The sequence below is a fragment of the Phyllostomus discolor genome, chromosome 11 (genome assembly GCF_004126475.2).
Source record: "Phyllostomus discolor isolate MPI-MPIP mPhyDis1 chromosome 11, mPhyDis1.pri.v3, whole genome shotgun sequence".
Classification (NCBI taxonomy): Eukaryota; Metazoa; Chordata; class Mammalia; order Chiroptera; family Phyllostomidae; genus Phyllostomus; species Phyllostomus discolor.
The window spans coordinates 47,964,309-47,977,455 of NC_040913.2; the positions used below are offsets into that span (position 1 = coordinate 47,964,309).

The following is a 13,147-nucleotide window of genomic DNA, read 5'->3' on the forward strand; positions in this document are numbered from 1 at the left end:
TGATTTGAAATCACTCAACCATTCAGAGATGATTTTTAAGACAGTCCTTAGGGAAGGCTGTGTGAATAGACTTGTACTGACACACTCTGAGTGGCTGGCTCTACCTAAGAACATAACTGAACTGAGCAAATAAGGAGCTATGGAAAATAGCACAGTGAAAATGGCTTTAATATGTTTCCTAGAAATAGCCCTCTAATTATCTGTCCACCTGCATTGCCAATATCTGCTCCTGGGTCATTTCCATCAACACACATACATGCTCTAATAATGCTCATCTCTTTAAAAAAGAAAAAAGAAAAACCTCTAATGGACTCATGTCTGCCTCTCATCACCCTACTTCATTTATCTGCTCCTCTCTAAAGCAAACCTCCAGGTGAGTTGTCTCTGCTTCCTGTCTCCATTTTCTCAGTTCCTATTCTCACCTCAAGCCATTCCAGGCATAATTCCATTCCCTCCACTATTGACATCACACCTGGGATTAACAGTAATGGCTTCCACAATACCAAGTCCAAGGGGCTCTTTTCTGGTTTCATCTTACTCAAGATAGACACAGAATTTCATGTGGTTGATGATTCTCCATTTCTTGTCACTTGTTTGGGATTTCCTTCTCTTTAATTACTCGCTCTTCATTCTCTCAGCTGAACCATTTTTCCTGACTCCAAACATTTGGGTGCCCCAGGGTTCAGTCCTCAGATTTTATTTCATTTATTTCCCTAAGTGATTCCAGTCCTGTGGTTTTAAATGCCATCTATAAATGTAGATGATTCCTGTCATATTATCTGTCACCTATTTTCATATATTTCAACAGAGTGATAAACACATGCCAATTAATTTTAACTGAAGGGAAACTATGAAGTACTCTAATCAGAAATGGCCAGTTAGCATTTGAAAGATCCTTGCCAGGAGCTTCAGATACTGCTACTTAAAATCTTCATGAACTGTGCTAGAAATACTTTGGTTGGTGGTGAAATGAATAGTGTTCAGCATATCATCCAAAAATATTGGCTAGAAATATTGTTAGGGTCCTTTTGCCTTTGCATGAAGAGGTTCAAGCATCATGAGCTCAGCAGTCCTTTCCTCTTGGGAGTAGTACATTCACTAGTCTTCATCCAGTCCTAGGCTGCACCTGATCAAAAGCTAGCTAAATCTTGCTTACTAGAATATTGTCTCATCTACTTCATGCTAACCTTTCATATAAGCTACTTCATAGAGGGCCTAATGGACAGAGAGCTGGTATTTCATCAGTCTTACAATATTAACTGTTTTTGTATCTGTCTGCTCCTAAATTTTGTACAGGTGGAAGAATTTGGTTGGAAACTTGCTTTCATTGTAACATGACAAACACTAACAAAGTTATGGAAGGAAAGCCCATGGCCCATTGGAGGATACTGAAACCTTGAGAGTTGTGAATGGCTCCACTGTTTTTGGTCAGTTCTCAACAACTCCCAAACTCTTCCAACAGCCCTATACAACCCCAAGCTTCAGATTCCCATTGGCTGACATGTACTCACAGAAACTACCCTAATAAAGGACCCTGCCCTAAATCAAGAAGGCCCCACTTTCTACCTTCGCCAGACACATCTTTCACCATAAATATGGTTAAGGAGCCATGCACCCACTCTTAACCACATTTTGGGTACCTGGGACCCTGGGATTACCCACCTAACTGGCCCTGAGGCCACATGTATGAGTATTTCCTTCCCTCTAAACCATGATACCAATGTACAGACCCCCAATCCCAAGGGGTGGCCCAGGCTGAGGGAGGATGGAGCTTGGACATAAAGGCTGGGGTGCTCACACACCATTATGATGGAGGATGTAGCTGGTGGTGGGAAGAGAAAAGCAGCCAGCTGCAAGCCTTTCCATGCCACTGTATTCCAGAACTCCAAGGAGTACCACAACTCTAAATTCGATCTAAAACTTAAACCTGGCCCTTCAGTTCCCAATGAAGGTATACTTTTCCAGGTATGAGGATTGAACATATCTTATCTGAAGTCTGTTAGCTTGACTTACAACTTTGAATTTTTAGATATATGATACATAGCCCTTAACTTGGACTCTTGTCCAGGGCCCTGCAAATATTAAGGGTGAGCCTATAAAATAATGCCACTTGGATGACTAATATAGCAGTTCACACTCCTTTGACTTTTCAAACTCAAGAGCAATACCTCTCCATCTTCATCTTAGTGAATGATACTTTCATTAACGCAGCCACTCAGGCCAGTTACCTCAGAGCAGTCATCCTTCTCTTTTTCCCTTATAACCCAAATCCCATCCACTGACAAATCCCATCAGCTCCATCTTTTAAATATCCAGAATCTGATCTCATCTGCTATAGCACCTAACCCAGGGTACCATCATCTCATACCTGAACCATTATAGTTACTGATCTTTTAAAAATAACATCCCTCCTATAATAGAAGCTACTTGTTGCTTCTCCCACATATGCACATTCACACACGTGGGAATCCATTCTCCCTTCTTCCAAAACCATATAATATTTAGTTGAGCCATGGCCATCTGAATATGACCACACTTTCCCCAACCTCCTATGCATCTAGATTATGGACTTAGCTCTGGTTCATGATTTGAAATAAGTGGGACTTCCATGGCCCTCCCTTAAGGGATGTAATGCAGATGTGCTCTTGGACCATAAGCACAGAGATCATATGTACCAATGCCCTGCACTGTATCCCCGTGTGACAGAAACTATTCTGTTTAAGCCACTTTTTTCCCATTTTACTTTAGAATTAAAGCAAATCCTAAGTAACACAACCCTATGCTAAAAAACTTTCCAAGGCTTGCCATCACACGAAGAATAAAACTCAAGCTCTTTACCATGGCCTTCAAGATTATGTATGATGTTGCCCAGCTCTCAATTTCACAATTCCTACCACTACAAGTCTTGCTCAGTCCACTCCAGCCACTCTGGCCTTCTCCCACATCCTCCACATGCTAAATCTGTTCCTGTCTCAGACTTTTGCACTTACTATTTCCCATGCTTAGAGGCTCTTCCTTGGGTATCTTCATGGCTCACTCCCTCATGACTTACCCAGGTTTCTGCTCAGTACACTCCCCAACAGAGGCCTCCCTTGACTCTCCTGACTGATGCTTGTAGTTATTTGTTTAGGGCTGGTCTACCTTATCTGAATACAAGCTCCACAGTAGCAGAGCCTCAGTCTGCCTCCTCACAGACACCAAGAGGAGCTGTAACACATAGTGGGCATTGGCACTAAAACATTTGTGGAAGAAAGGAAGGAAAATTATAAAACTTCAGAAATCAGACTTCTGTTTGCCTGAGTAAAATTAAATGCTGACCTGGTAAAAAATGTTATTGGCTTATACATGTAAAATGAATGTTTAATTTATAAATTGGGAGACTGAACTCTCTTTAGTTCCTTATAGAAGTAATTCCTTAATTTTTCTATACCATTGGTCAACAATATTGCTGACACTTATAACTGAAACTTAGTATGTGTTTAACTCTGTGTCCATTGGATACCATGTTGTTTTTTTTTATTGACAGGTGAACACCCCTCACTCCTTTCAGGACAGGATGCACCAGACACAGTGGTCCATCCTAAAGCCATCTGGGACAGAAATTCACAGATATGGAAATCAGCAGAGCTAATTATTATGTGGATTTCATCTTTTTTAAAATGCAAACATCTTGAGAGTAACAGGTATGATAGTTAAAAGTTATGTACAATACTAACATATAGCAACTAAGAATGACATCACATGACAGTGGTGATGGTTTGATAATTCATCTATCTCTTATCTATCCAGTCAATCTTTGTATTAAGTAGTAGCAAGGGAAAGCAGCTTGGGTTTGACACATAAAAAGAGAACTCCTGTGATTGCCCTCCTGGTGATGTCTATTTAGGCTCTACAGAAACCACCTAGCCCAGTTACCCAGCACTTGGCTAATCTCTTGGTAAAGTCTGTGGCAATTAATTACCTACTGCCTCCTCAGGGGGAAGGCTGATGCTGTCTGTGTTACAAGTATTCCAGGAAAGGCTCGGTAAACAGGATATGAAAATTCACTCATTTCTACAATATCATCCTCATTGTCTTCCAACGAAGAACGAAAATGCTCACAACCTGAAGGAAGAAAAGGATGTCAGGTCCTAGCTTCTGTGCAAGAGCAGATAAACACAAGGAGCATGCCCCCATGGGGCTTAGAGGAGAAAAACTAACAAGGAGAAGGGGAAAATCACAACACTACACATGATACTCTCCAAGTTGCATACCTTCTTATTCTTGCTCTGTCCCTCACTACTTCTGCTGGCCAGTTTTCTAACCACCATTAATTCAAAGAGGCTGCAAATGCAAACCTGCTGTGGTGGAGCTGCCCCTGCTGCCATCTTCGGTGGAGAAAGTGCCAGCCTTGCTGGCAGAGTTCCCACACATGTCCACAGCACAGCATTTATGGAAATCAGGTGGGTTTGTCTTTATAACCTCTGAGTGATTTGTTTTCACTTCCTGTACAGGTTGAATTGTACCTCCCAAATTCATATGCTGAAGCCCTAACCTCAGAATATAACAGTATGTGAAGAAAGGGTCCTTACAGAGGTTACCAAGTTAAAATGAGGTTCATTAGGGTGGACCCTAATCCAATATGACTGTTGTCCTTATAAAAAGGGGGGGAATTTGGACACAGGCATGCACACACACAAGGAAAATGCCATGTGAAGACTGGAGTTATGCTGCCACAAGCCAAGGATCACCGAAGATTACCAGCAAACCACCAGAAGTAGGAGACCTCATGGATCAAATTCTTTTTCCTAGCCCTCAGAAGGAACCCATCCTAGGAATGCCTTGATCTTGGACTTTTAGCCTCCAGAACTGTGGGAGAGTAAATGACTATTATTGAAGCTAAGTTTGTAAGTACTTTGTTACAGAAGCCCTAGCAAACTAACACACCAATCCTTATGAAGGTTGTGTACTGTAGTAAGAGACAACAAATGTGACACAGCCTGACCTTAACAAGAGGCAAACTTGAGACTAACATGCTACCTTGAGCTTCTGATTTGTTGCAGCAGTATTTATATATAGTTACACAACAACACTGATGAGTTTTCAAAAATCATGATATAAGAATAAAGCCAGGCACAGAAGAATACATACTTGCATAGTTCTATTTATTAAACTTCTAGAAAATGCTAGCTAATCTGTACTGACAGGAAGAAGATTGCCTGCCCCAGGGCTGGGACATAAGGGATCTTTGAGGAGTGATAGAAATGTTCTGTATCTTAATTTGGGAAAATGCTTTCACAGACATATTCATATGCCAAAGCTCCTAAAATGGATACTTTATTTTCTTTTCAGGTTTTCTTTGTTATATATTTTTTTGATTATGCTATTACAGTTGTCCCATTTTTTTTCTCCCCTTTATTCCCCTCCACCCTGAACTCCCCCTCCCACCAGCATTCCCCCACCTTAGTTCATGTTCATTGATCATACATGTAAGTTCTTTGGCTTCTCCATTTCCCATACTATTCTTAACCTCCCCGTCTATTTTGTACCTACCATTTATGGTACCATTTCTTATTCCCTCTACCTTTTCCCTCATTCTTCCCCTTCCCCTTCCCCGCTGATAACCCTCCATGTGATTGCCATTTCTGTCTTTCTGTTCATGTTCTAGTTGTTTACTTAGTTTGTTTTTGTTTTTAAAGATTTTATTTATTTATTTATTTATTTATTTTAGAGAGCAGAAGGGAGGGAGAAAGAGAGGGAGAGAAACATCAGTGTGTGATTGCCTCTCATGTATCCCCTAATGGGGACCAAGCCAGCAACCCAGGCATGTGCCCTAGAATAGGAATTGAACCAGTAACCCTTTGATTTGCAGGCCAGCATTCAATCCACTGAGACATACCAGTTAGGGCTGTTTTCGTTTTTTTTAGGTTCAGTTGTTGATAGTTGTGAGTTTGTTGTCATTTTGCTGTTCATAGTTTTGATCATCTTCTTTTTCTTAGATAAGTCCCTTTAAATTTCATATAATAAGGGCTTGGTGATGATGAACTCCTTTAACTTAACCTTATCTGAGAAGCACTTTATCTGCCCTTCTATTCTAAATGAAAGCTTTGCTGGATAGAGCAATCTTGGATGTAGGTCCTTGCCTTTCATGACTTCAAATACTTCTTCCCAGCCCCTTCTGCCTGCAAGGTTTCTTTTGAGAAATCAGCTGACAGTCTTTTGGGAACTCCTTTGCAGGTAACTGTCTCCTTTTCTCTTGCTGCTTTTAAGATTCTCTCCTTATCTTTAATCTTGAGCAGTGTAATAATGATGTGCATTGGTGTGTTCCTCCTTGAGTACAGCTTCTTTGGGATTCTCTGAGCTTCCTGGACTTCCTGGAAGTCTATTTCCTTGGCCAGATTGGGAAAATTCAAACAAGTTTTCCATTTCTTGTTTTTCCTCTTTTCCTTCTGGCACCCCTATGATTTTGGATATTATAATGTTTAAGTTGTCCCAGAGGTTCCTAAGCCTCTCCTCATTTTTTGAATTCTTGTTTCTTCATTCTGTTCTGGTTGAATGTTTCTTTCTTTCTCCTGCTCCAAACCATTGATATGAGTTCCAGTTTCCTTCCTGTCACTGTGGTTCCCTGTACATTTTCCTTTATTTCACTTTGCATAGCCTTCACTTCTTCCTGTTTTACAACCATATTCAACCATTTCTTTGAGCATTCTGATTATCAGTGTTTTGAACTGTGCATCTGATAGGTTAGCTTTCTCTCATCACTTAGTTCTATTTTTGGAGTTTTGATCTGTTCTTTATTAGGGACACTTTTTTATCTTTGTCTCAGCACACCTGTTTACATTAGTAGTAAGGGGGAAGAGCCTTAGGTATTCACCAGGGCAGGGCAATCCACATCACTGCTATTGTGTTGCTGTATGTGGCGGAGGGTTCCAAGAAGGAACAATGGACACTTTGCTCAGCTCTCAGCATGCTTTCAGTCCTTCCCCACTACCCACAAGCAAATTTGGGCCTTTTTTGGTACTGGTTTCCAGGTAGGTGGGTTTTGTGTACATTCTAGGACCCTGTGGGTCCTCTCCACTAAACTCTCCTATGAGGCTGGGAGTTTATCCTGCCCACTGTCACAACCCCCACAAGTTTTTACAGTCAGGAGTTTTGAGGTTTTATGTCTCCACACGGAACTCTAGGTTGTACAGTCTTGGGTCCCTAGTTGTTCTTCCTAGTTTATCCACACACAAATGTGGGACCACCCATCCACCAACCAAACACCTTCTCCACTATGAGTCTTCTCTGCCTTAGCTGCCGTCCTCTGCCCTTCCTACCAGTCTGAATGAATGTTTTTTTCTTTAAGTCCTTTGGTGTTGGACTTCCTACAGTTTTGATTTTTCTGGCAGTTGTGGTTATTTTTTGTTTTTAAAATTTTGTTGTTTTCCTCCCTGTTGGTTGTGCGAGGAGACGAAGTGTATCTATCTACCTATGCCTCCATCTTGGCTGGAAGTCCCTGAAATGCAAACTTAAATGAATCTAGCTCACACAAAAATTATATATCAATATATTGAGTTTTTTTAAATATGTGGTTAGTTCTACCCTGGATCTTATTGCTTTGGAAAAGCCTTATCTTCTCTTTTTTCAAGCTTCTAAATGTTCAGTACCCCATAGCTGACTGAGGAGAGTGATGTTTATGGGCTGAGCCTAGCTCCTAGCTAGGAAATTTACTTGTGTTGAAAGCAGTCCATGCAGTGCTAAAAGCACCACAATACACTCACTCACCCGCTGGTAGCTAGCTGCTATCTGAAGCCAAGGTGGACAGACCATTTGTAAAGTCCTGTAAGGAAGCCATAGGTACTTATGCCCTAAACTATAATCCTTCCACTCACTGTATCTCCGACCTCTATAATTTCTTGTTCCATGTACAATGTGTTTTACTCCCAGCTGCACTGTAAGCTCCTAAGGGCAAAATCTGCCTTGGATTTCTTTGCATAATTACTTAGGTGCTTAGAGTAGTTCCTTAGATTACCAATAATAAATGTATTCATTTCAATTCCCAAAATAAATTATTCCTTACATAATTTTGAGAAGGACTTTATGTGCATAAATGTATTTCCATCCACCAGAAATTTCAGGTCTGCAGTATTGGGGTTGTCAATTCCCTCTTCAGTGAACTCAGCTACTGTGAGGTGGTCATCAGGTTCTAAGAGAATAATACCAGTGTTTCTGATATTAAGTACAGACATAATGAAAATGCAGGTTGCAATATAGCACTGCTCTCTAGGGTACCATTAAAATACCAGTTCTCCAAAATAACTGAACTGAACAACACTTTTTCCCCCTAAACATGAATTCACATCTCTGTAATTATCAGGGTTAGAACCTCACACACATCTGCTTCTAAATCTTGCAAAACAACAACTATGAAGTCAAAACCCACCTCATTAAATGAAAATTTGAATGTTTGTGTAAATATACTAGCTAAAAAAAAGGAGTTTTCTCCATCAAAAAGCAGTGAAGTAAAAAGCATTTTTAATTTGGTATGTAGTGTTGGTATCTGATACTTTTAAGAAAAGCAAATCAATCAAACTAGTTCCTTTTCACAGGAGTCCATGAAAGAGAATAAATTATATGATACGGCACTTAACAAAGTCCTTCCTATCAAAATAAAAGCACCACAGGTTCTCTTCCTAGTTTTCAAGCCATTACTCAAATGGACAGTGATCAGCTCACCCACAGAGAGTAGGCGCCAGGAGACAGCAGGAGTGGCAAAGCAGGCAAAACACAGCATCCGTGCAGGAGAGGTGGGTGAGGTGAGGCAGGATCACTGACTGGCCCCGGCACTGGCCCCCACATGTACACATGCCCACCCTGGGTCTTGCAGCAGATGTGTGGGTAGAGTGGCAGGCTGCAATTTCTAAATTCTAAGTTCACAAACACCAAGTAAACACAGTAGAAACCAAGAAAAGAAATGAGTGGATCTCTCCTTCTTTAGGTTGATTTCAAAACCAAAACAAGGACTTACACACACCGAATCTCCTAAATTTTCAGGCAATATACAGGTATTTACACTGAAGCTATACTTCAATTCACTTATACTAGTGAAGATCTTATCACTTCTAGCCAGTAGGCCTATAAAAATATGTACCATCTGCCATGTCCAGGTGGCTCAGTTGGGTGGAGTGTTATTCCTTACCCAAAAGGTCATGGGTTTGATCCCAGGTCAGGGCCTGCATAGACACAACTACAATTGACTGAGTTTCTCTCTCTCTCTTTCCCTTCTATTTCTCTCTTTCCCTGCCTTCATACCGCCTCTCTCCTTGTCCTCCATTTCTGTAAAATCATAAGCATAGCCTTTGGTGCGGATTAAAGGAAAAAAAAATGTGCCATCACCATTTTAAAATTCAAGTACAAAATCCAGAAGAGGGCCAGACCAGGAAAAAAAAGAAAAAGAAAGAAAAATTTTGTTAAAATATTACCAAAGTAGATAATAAAGACTTGACCACCCCTGAACGCCAGGTTCAAAAAAATATTTTTAGTCAAAACAGTCACCAATTTTAGGGTTAAATGAAATATGCTTAAGTCACCCCACCTCACACTGCAAACAGTAAATTCAGTAGTTATAATTCACTGGACTGTCTTAAGCCCAACAGTGCCGTTTTTCGTGGGATCAACATGTAGACCCTAGTGTAGTAAGTTCATGATTGCTAGGGGTTAGTTCCCAGGACAGTTCTTAATAGAAAATACTGATTTGGAAATAATTACTTTGCCATAAGAATAAACCATCATACAAAAAAAGATAATAAAGTATTTAGCCCCTGAGTGAGGCTGTTATCTTGATTTTGCCACAGCAGGCAATGGTATCAGCATCCTCTGTGACCATTGGCTCAGAACTGCAGAATTATCTCTGGCCTCCCTTTCCTCACCACTTTCTTCAGAATATCCAATTGGCAAATAACATAAATCCTTTGCAATTTCTCCATCTGCCACCACCTTCAGTCAGACACACCCTACATCTGGACCAACTGAAACAGCCTCCTGCGTCTCTGCCTTATAACTCCTCTCTGCTCCTGACCCAAATTTGCATAATACTGGCAGGTGAATCATTCTCTTAAAACATCATTCTTATCAGTACTTTCAATCCTTCACTGACTTCCAAAGGATACAACCCAGACAAGTGACATTAAAGGCCTTCATCATTTGGCTTCTACCTATGTCCAGCCTTCTTTCAAATGATGTTTGGCCACACACCCTATGTTCCAACAAACAGATGTACTTACCACCCATCAATGCCTTTATTCACAATTAAAGTCCTTAGTTAGGAATGTTCTTTCCTACTCTCTGCCTCAAAAATCCTACCCATCTCTTAAAGCCCAGTTTCAAACAGCCCTGAGGTAAGAAGTCTCTCACCTGAGCTCTTGAACTACTTCCCTATCCACACCACTCCAGCCAGTCTCTGTTATCTTTCAAGTGAATTTATCTTATCTATTCAGTTAGATTACAAGTTCCCTATTAGGCTGATTCGCTGACTTATTCTCTCCCCTAAGCACTCCAGTATAGTGTCTTACTAAATATAATTTGTAGATCATTTTACTGATAAAGATTCACAACACAGAGGCAACTGAGGGGTGGGTAAGACCCCAAGGGCCGAGGCTAGGAACTGAAGGCTGGAAGATATTCCTTCATTGTACCGTGCTTTAACTAGAGGTTTCCCAATCAAGGAGGGAGGAGGATGGCATTGTACAACCTGGATATTGCTGTGGCAGCTTGTCTGCAGAAGGATGAGAGATATATGGTTTTCTTGGTGCAGCACAAGTAACATCACTGATTAGAGGATAGCTTCTCATGCTCTTGAAAACTGCCCAAGAGTATTGGAGGAAATGAGGCTGTTATGTCCCAGCTGTATGTCTCAGAATGGAGGGCCTGGATGTTGGAACTAAATTTGATTCTTAGTTTTACCAGGAAGCTGTGTGACTGTTGGAATGTCCCTGAGTATCTATGAGCCTCAGTTTCATCACAGTGCAAGGCCAAGTATGTGAGACTTTAATGAGAAAATGTTAAGCACCAAGCACAATGTCTGGTGTACAAATCATAGCCTAACAGTAGAGGTTTCTGTAATTGGAACCTCTATAGGAGGAGTTACTCCAGATGGAGTAACAGTATTACTACATCTACTCAGTATTTTAAGTGCAAAGCCTCCCCTGTATAGAGACTGTATATTTCTAATAATTGATTCAAAATAGTAAGGCTTTTCCTATTTGCATGTTAGTTATCAAATTGGCTCAAAACAAACCTTGCCCACATGCGGAAAGTGGTCATATTATTTTGCTTCCTAATAAAAATACTTTTTTCAAAAAAAATAATATAAAATGGAGTAGGAAATAGAATAAATACATTTATTCCATGAAAAGTGAGTCTACTATCATTTTAAATCCACGTGTGAGAGTAGCTTGAGAGTAGCAACAATTGATTTTAATTATTGTAGCTGTATAGTATAATTTGAAGTCAGAAAGTGTGATTTCTCCAGCTTTCATTCTTTTTTCTCAGGGTTGCTTAGGCTATTTGGGGTCTTTTTGTGGTTCCCATATAAACCGGATTTTGTTTGGTCTATCTCTTTAAAAAATGACATTGGGGATTTTGATGGGGATTGCATAAAAGCTCTATAGTGCTCTGGTAAAATCCCCATTTAACTATGTTGATTCGTCCGTGGACACATTATATCTTTTCATTTCACTGTGTCTTTTCAATGTCTTTAATAATGCATTGTAGGTTTTCAGTAAACAATTCATTTTAGATTGTGTAGTAGACAGGACATGGCTGGGAGTCAGAGGCCAAGTTACAAGAAAAGAAAAGAAAAAAAAGAAAAGAAAAGAAAAGCGGAGGCTTGTGTGAAGAGTACATGAATAAGCTAAACAGCAATACTGCACATTCAAAATGTTTTTTTTCCCCATGATTAACAGCTGCTTCAGGCACAATGGGACCTGCCTGGGGTCTGAAGAGAGAAGTAGCACATCTGTGAAACTGCAAACTCCCAGATAATATCATAATGCAGCACTACCTACAGGTGCTCTGCTGAGTAAGGGGGACTACCTGGCTACTCCTCAGGGAGTATTTAAAGTAAAAGGGCGTTCAGCTGGGCCGACAAAGGCTTTGGATGAGTAAGAGCATATAAGCCAGAGAGAAAAACATGTACAAATTTGTAGGCAGACAGTAAAAACAGCAAGGCTAAAGAAGGTACGATGTTAAGATGGCCTAAGTGGAATAAACAGGAACAAGGAGGTTTGCTAGACCAGTGATATCAGTCTAAATCCAAGGCTGAAGGGTTAGATTTGATCTGATATAATAGACAAATGGAAACAGCTTTGTAAACAGGGCCATAATGTGATAAAAATGGAGTTCTAGATTAATCTGGCAATAGTGTGCAAGACAGGCTGAAAGGGAGAAAAAGAATTAACTAGAAAACAAGCTGGAGAATGCTGATGGATTTGATGTCTTGTCCAATCATGGTTCCAAGGAAGAATCGGATGGCCTTTGATATCATGGGAGTTCAGAACAAGTCACCCCAAGATGTGCTTCTGTGGTATGCAGATTGTTTCAGCTAAAGGCAACTTTAGCAATGGGCTCAAAAGAAATTTCTGCCCCTTCCTGAACTACCTAGAAGAACTTGATTTAGGGGCCTTACCCAGAGTAAGAGGTTATCAGAGATAACCTCTTTTGACCTATCTATAGGGCAGGACAAACTCCTATTTATTAAACATCTGCTCTTATTATCCTGCAATGACCCACTGAAGCCCCAAGGCAACTTACCTCATCCCTAGTTCAGGAGATCTTATTTACTCTTGTTCCCTTGCTATCTTTAAACCTCTTGTGCATGCAGAGCCTAACTCATGTTTGTGGGGTTCCATACATGTATATGTATTAATTCAGTTGTTTTCTCTTGTTAATCTGTTGCATCTCTGTTTGATTATTAGACCAACCAGAAGAACACTTGAGGGTAGAGGAAAGTTTATTCCTCCCCCAGAATATCAATGAGAGGAAGGCGAGGCTTCCAAGATGGCCTCAGAGTGTAAGAAAACACCAATCTGACAGTATGGAGGGAGAGGGAGATAGTGCTGGTCTGACGATGAGATGAGGGTTCAACATACAGACATCTAAACAGTTAACAAAAGAAAAAAGCCTTCTA

The 13,147-nt window shown here is 40.5% G+C and overlaps 1 protein-coding gene across 1 annotated transcript in view; it reads right to left on the bottom strand.

The window, feature by feature from the left end:
- The window catches only part of LOC114508749 (RCC1 and BTB domain-containing protein 2-like), a 43,432-nt gene that overhangs the window by 5,496 nt on the left and 24,789 nt on the right, over positions 1-13,147 (bottom strand). The window contains 7 exon segments of the mRNA XM_028526809.2: positions 3,962-3,998; positions 4,001-4,104; positions 8,042-8,167; positions 8,698-8,746; positions 8,748-8,813; positions 8,815-8,846; positions 8,849-8,888. Of these exon segments, the coding sequence (XP_028382610.2) occupies positions 3,962-3,998; positions 4,001-4,104; positions 8,042-8,167; positions 8,698-8,746; positions 8,748-8,813; positions 8,815-8,846; positions 8,849-8,888 (454 nt within the window).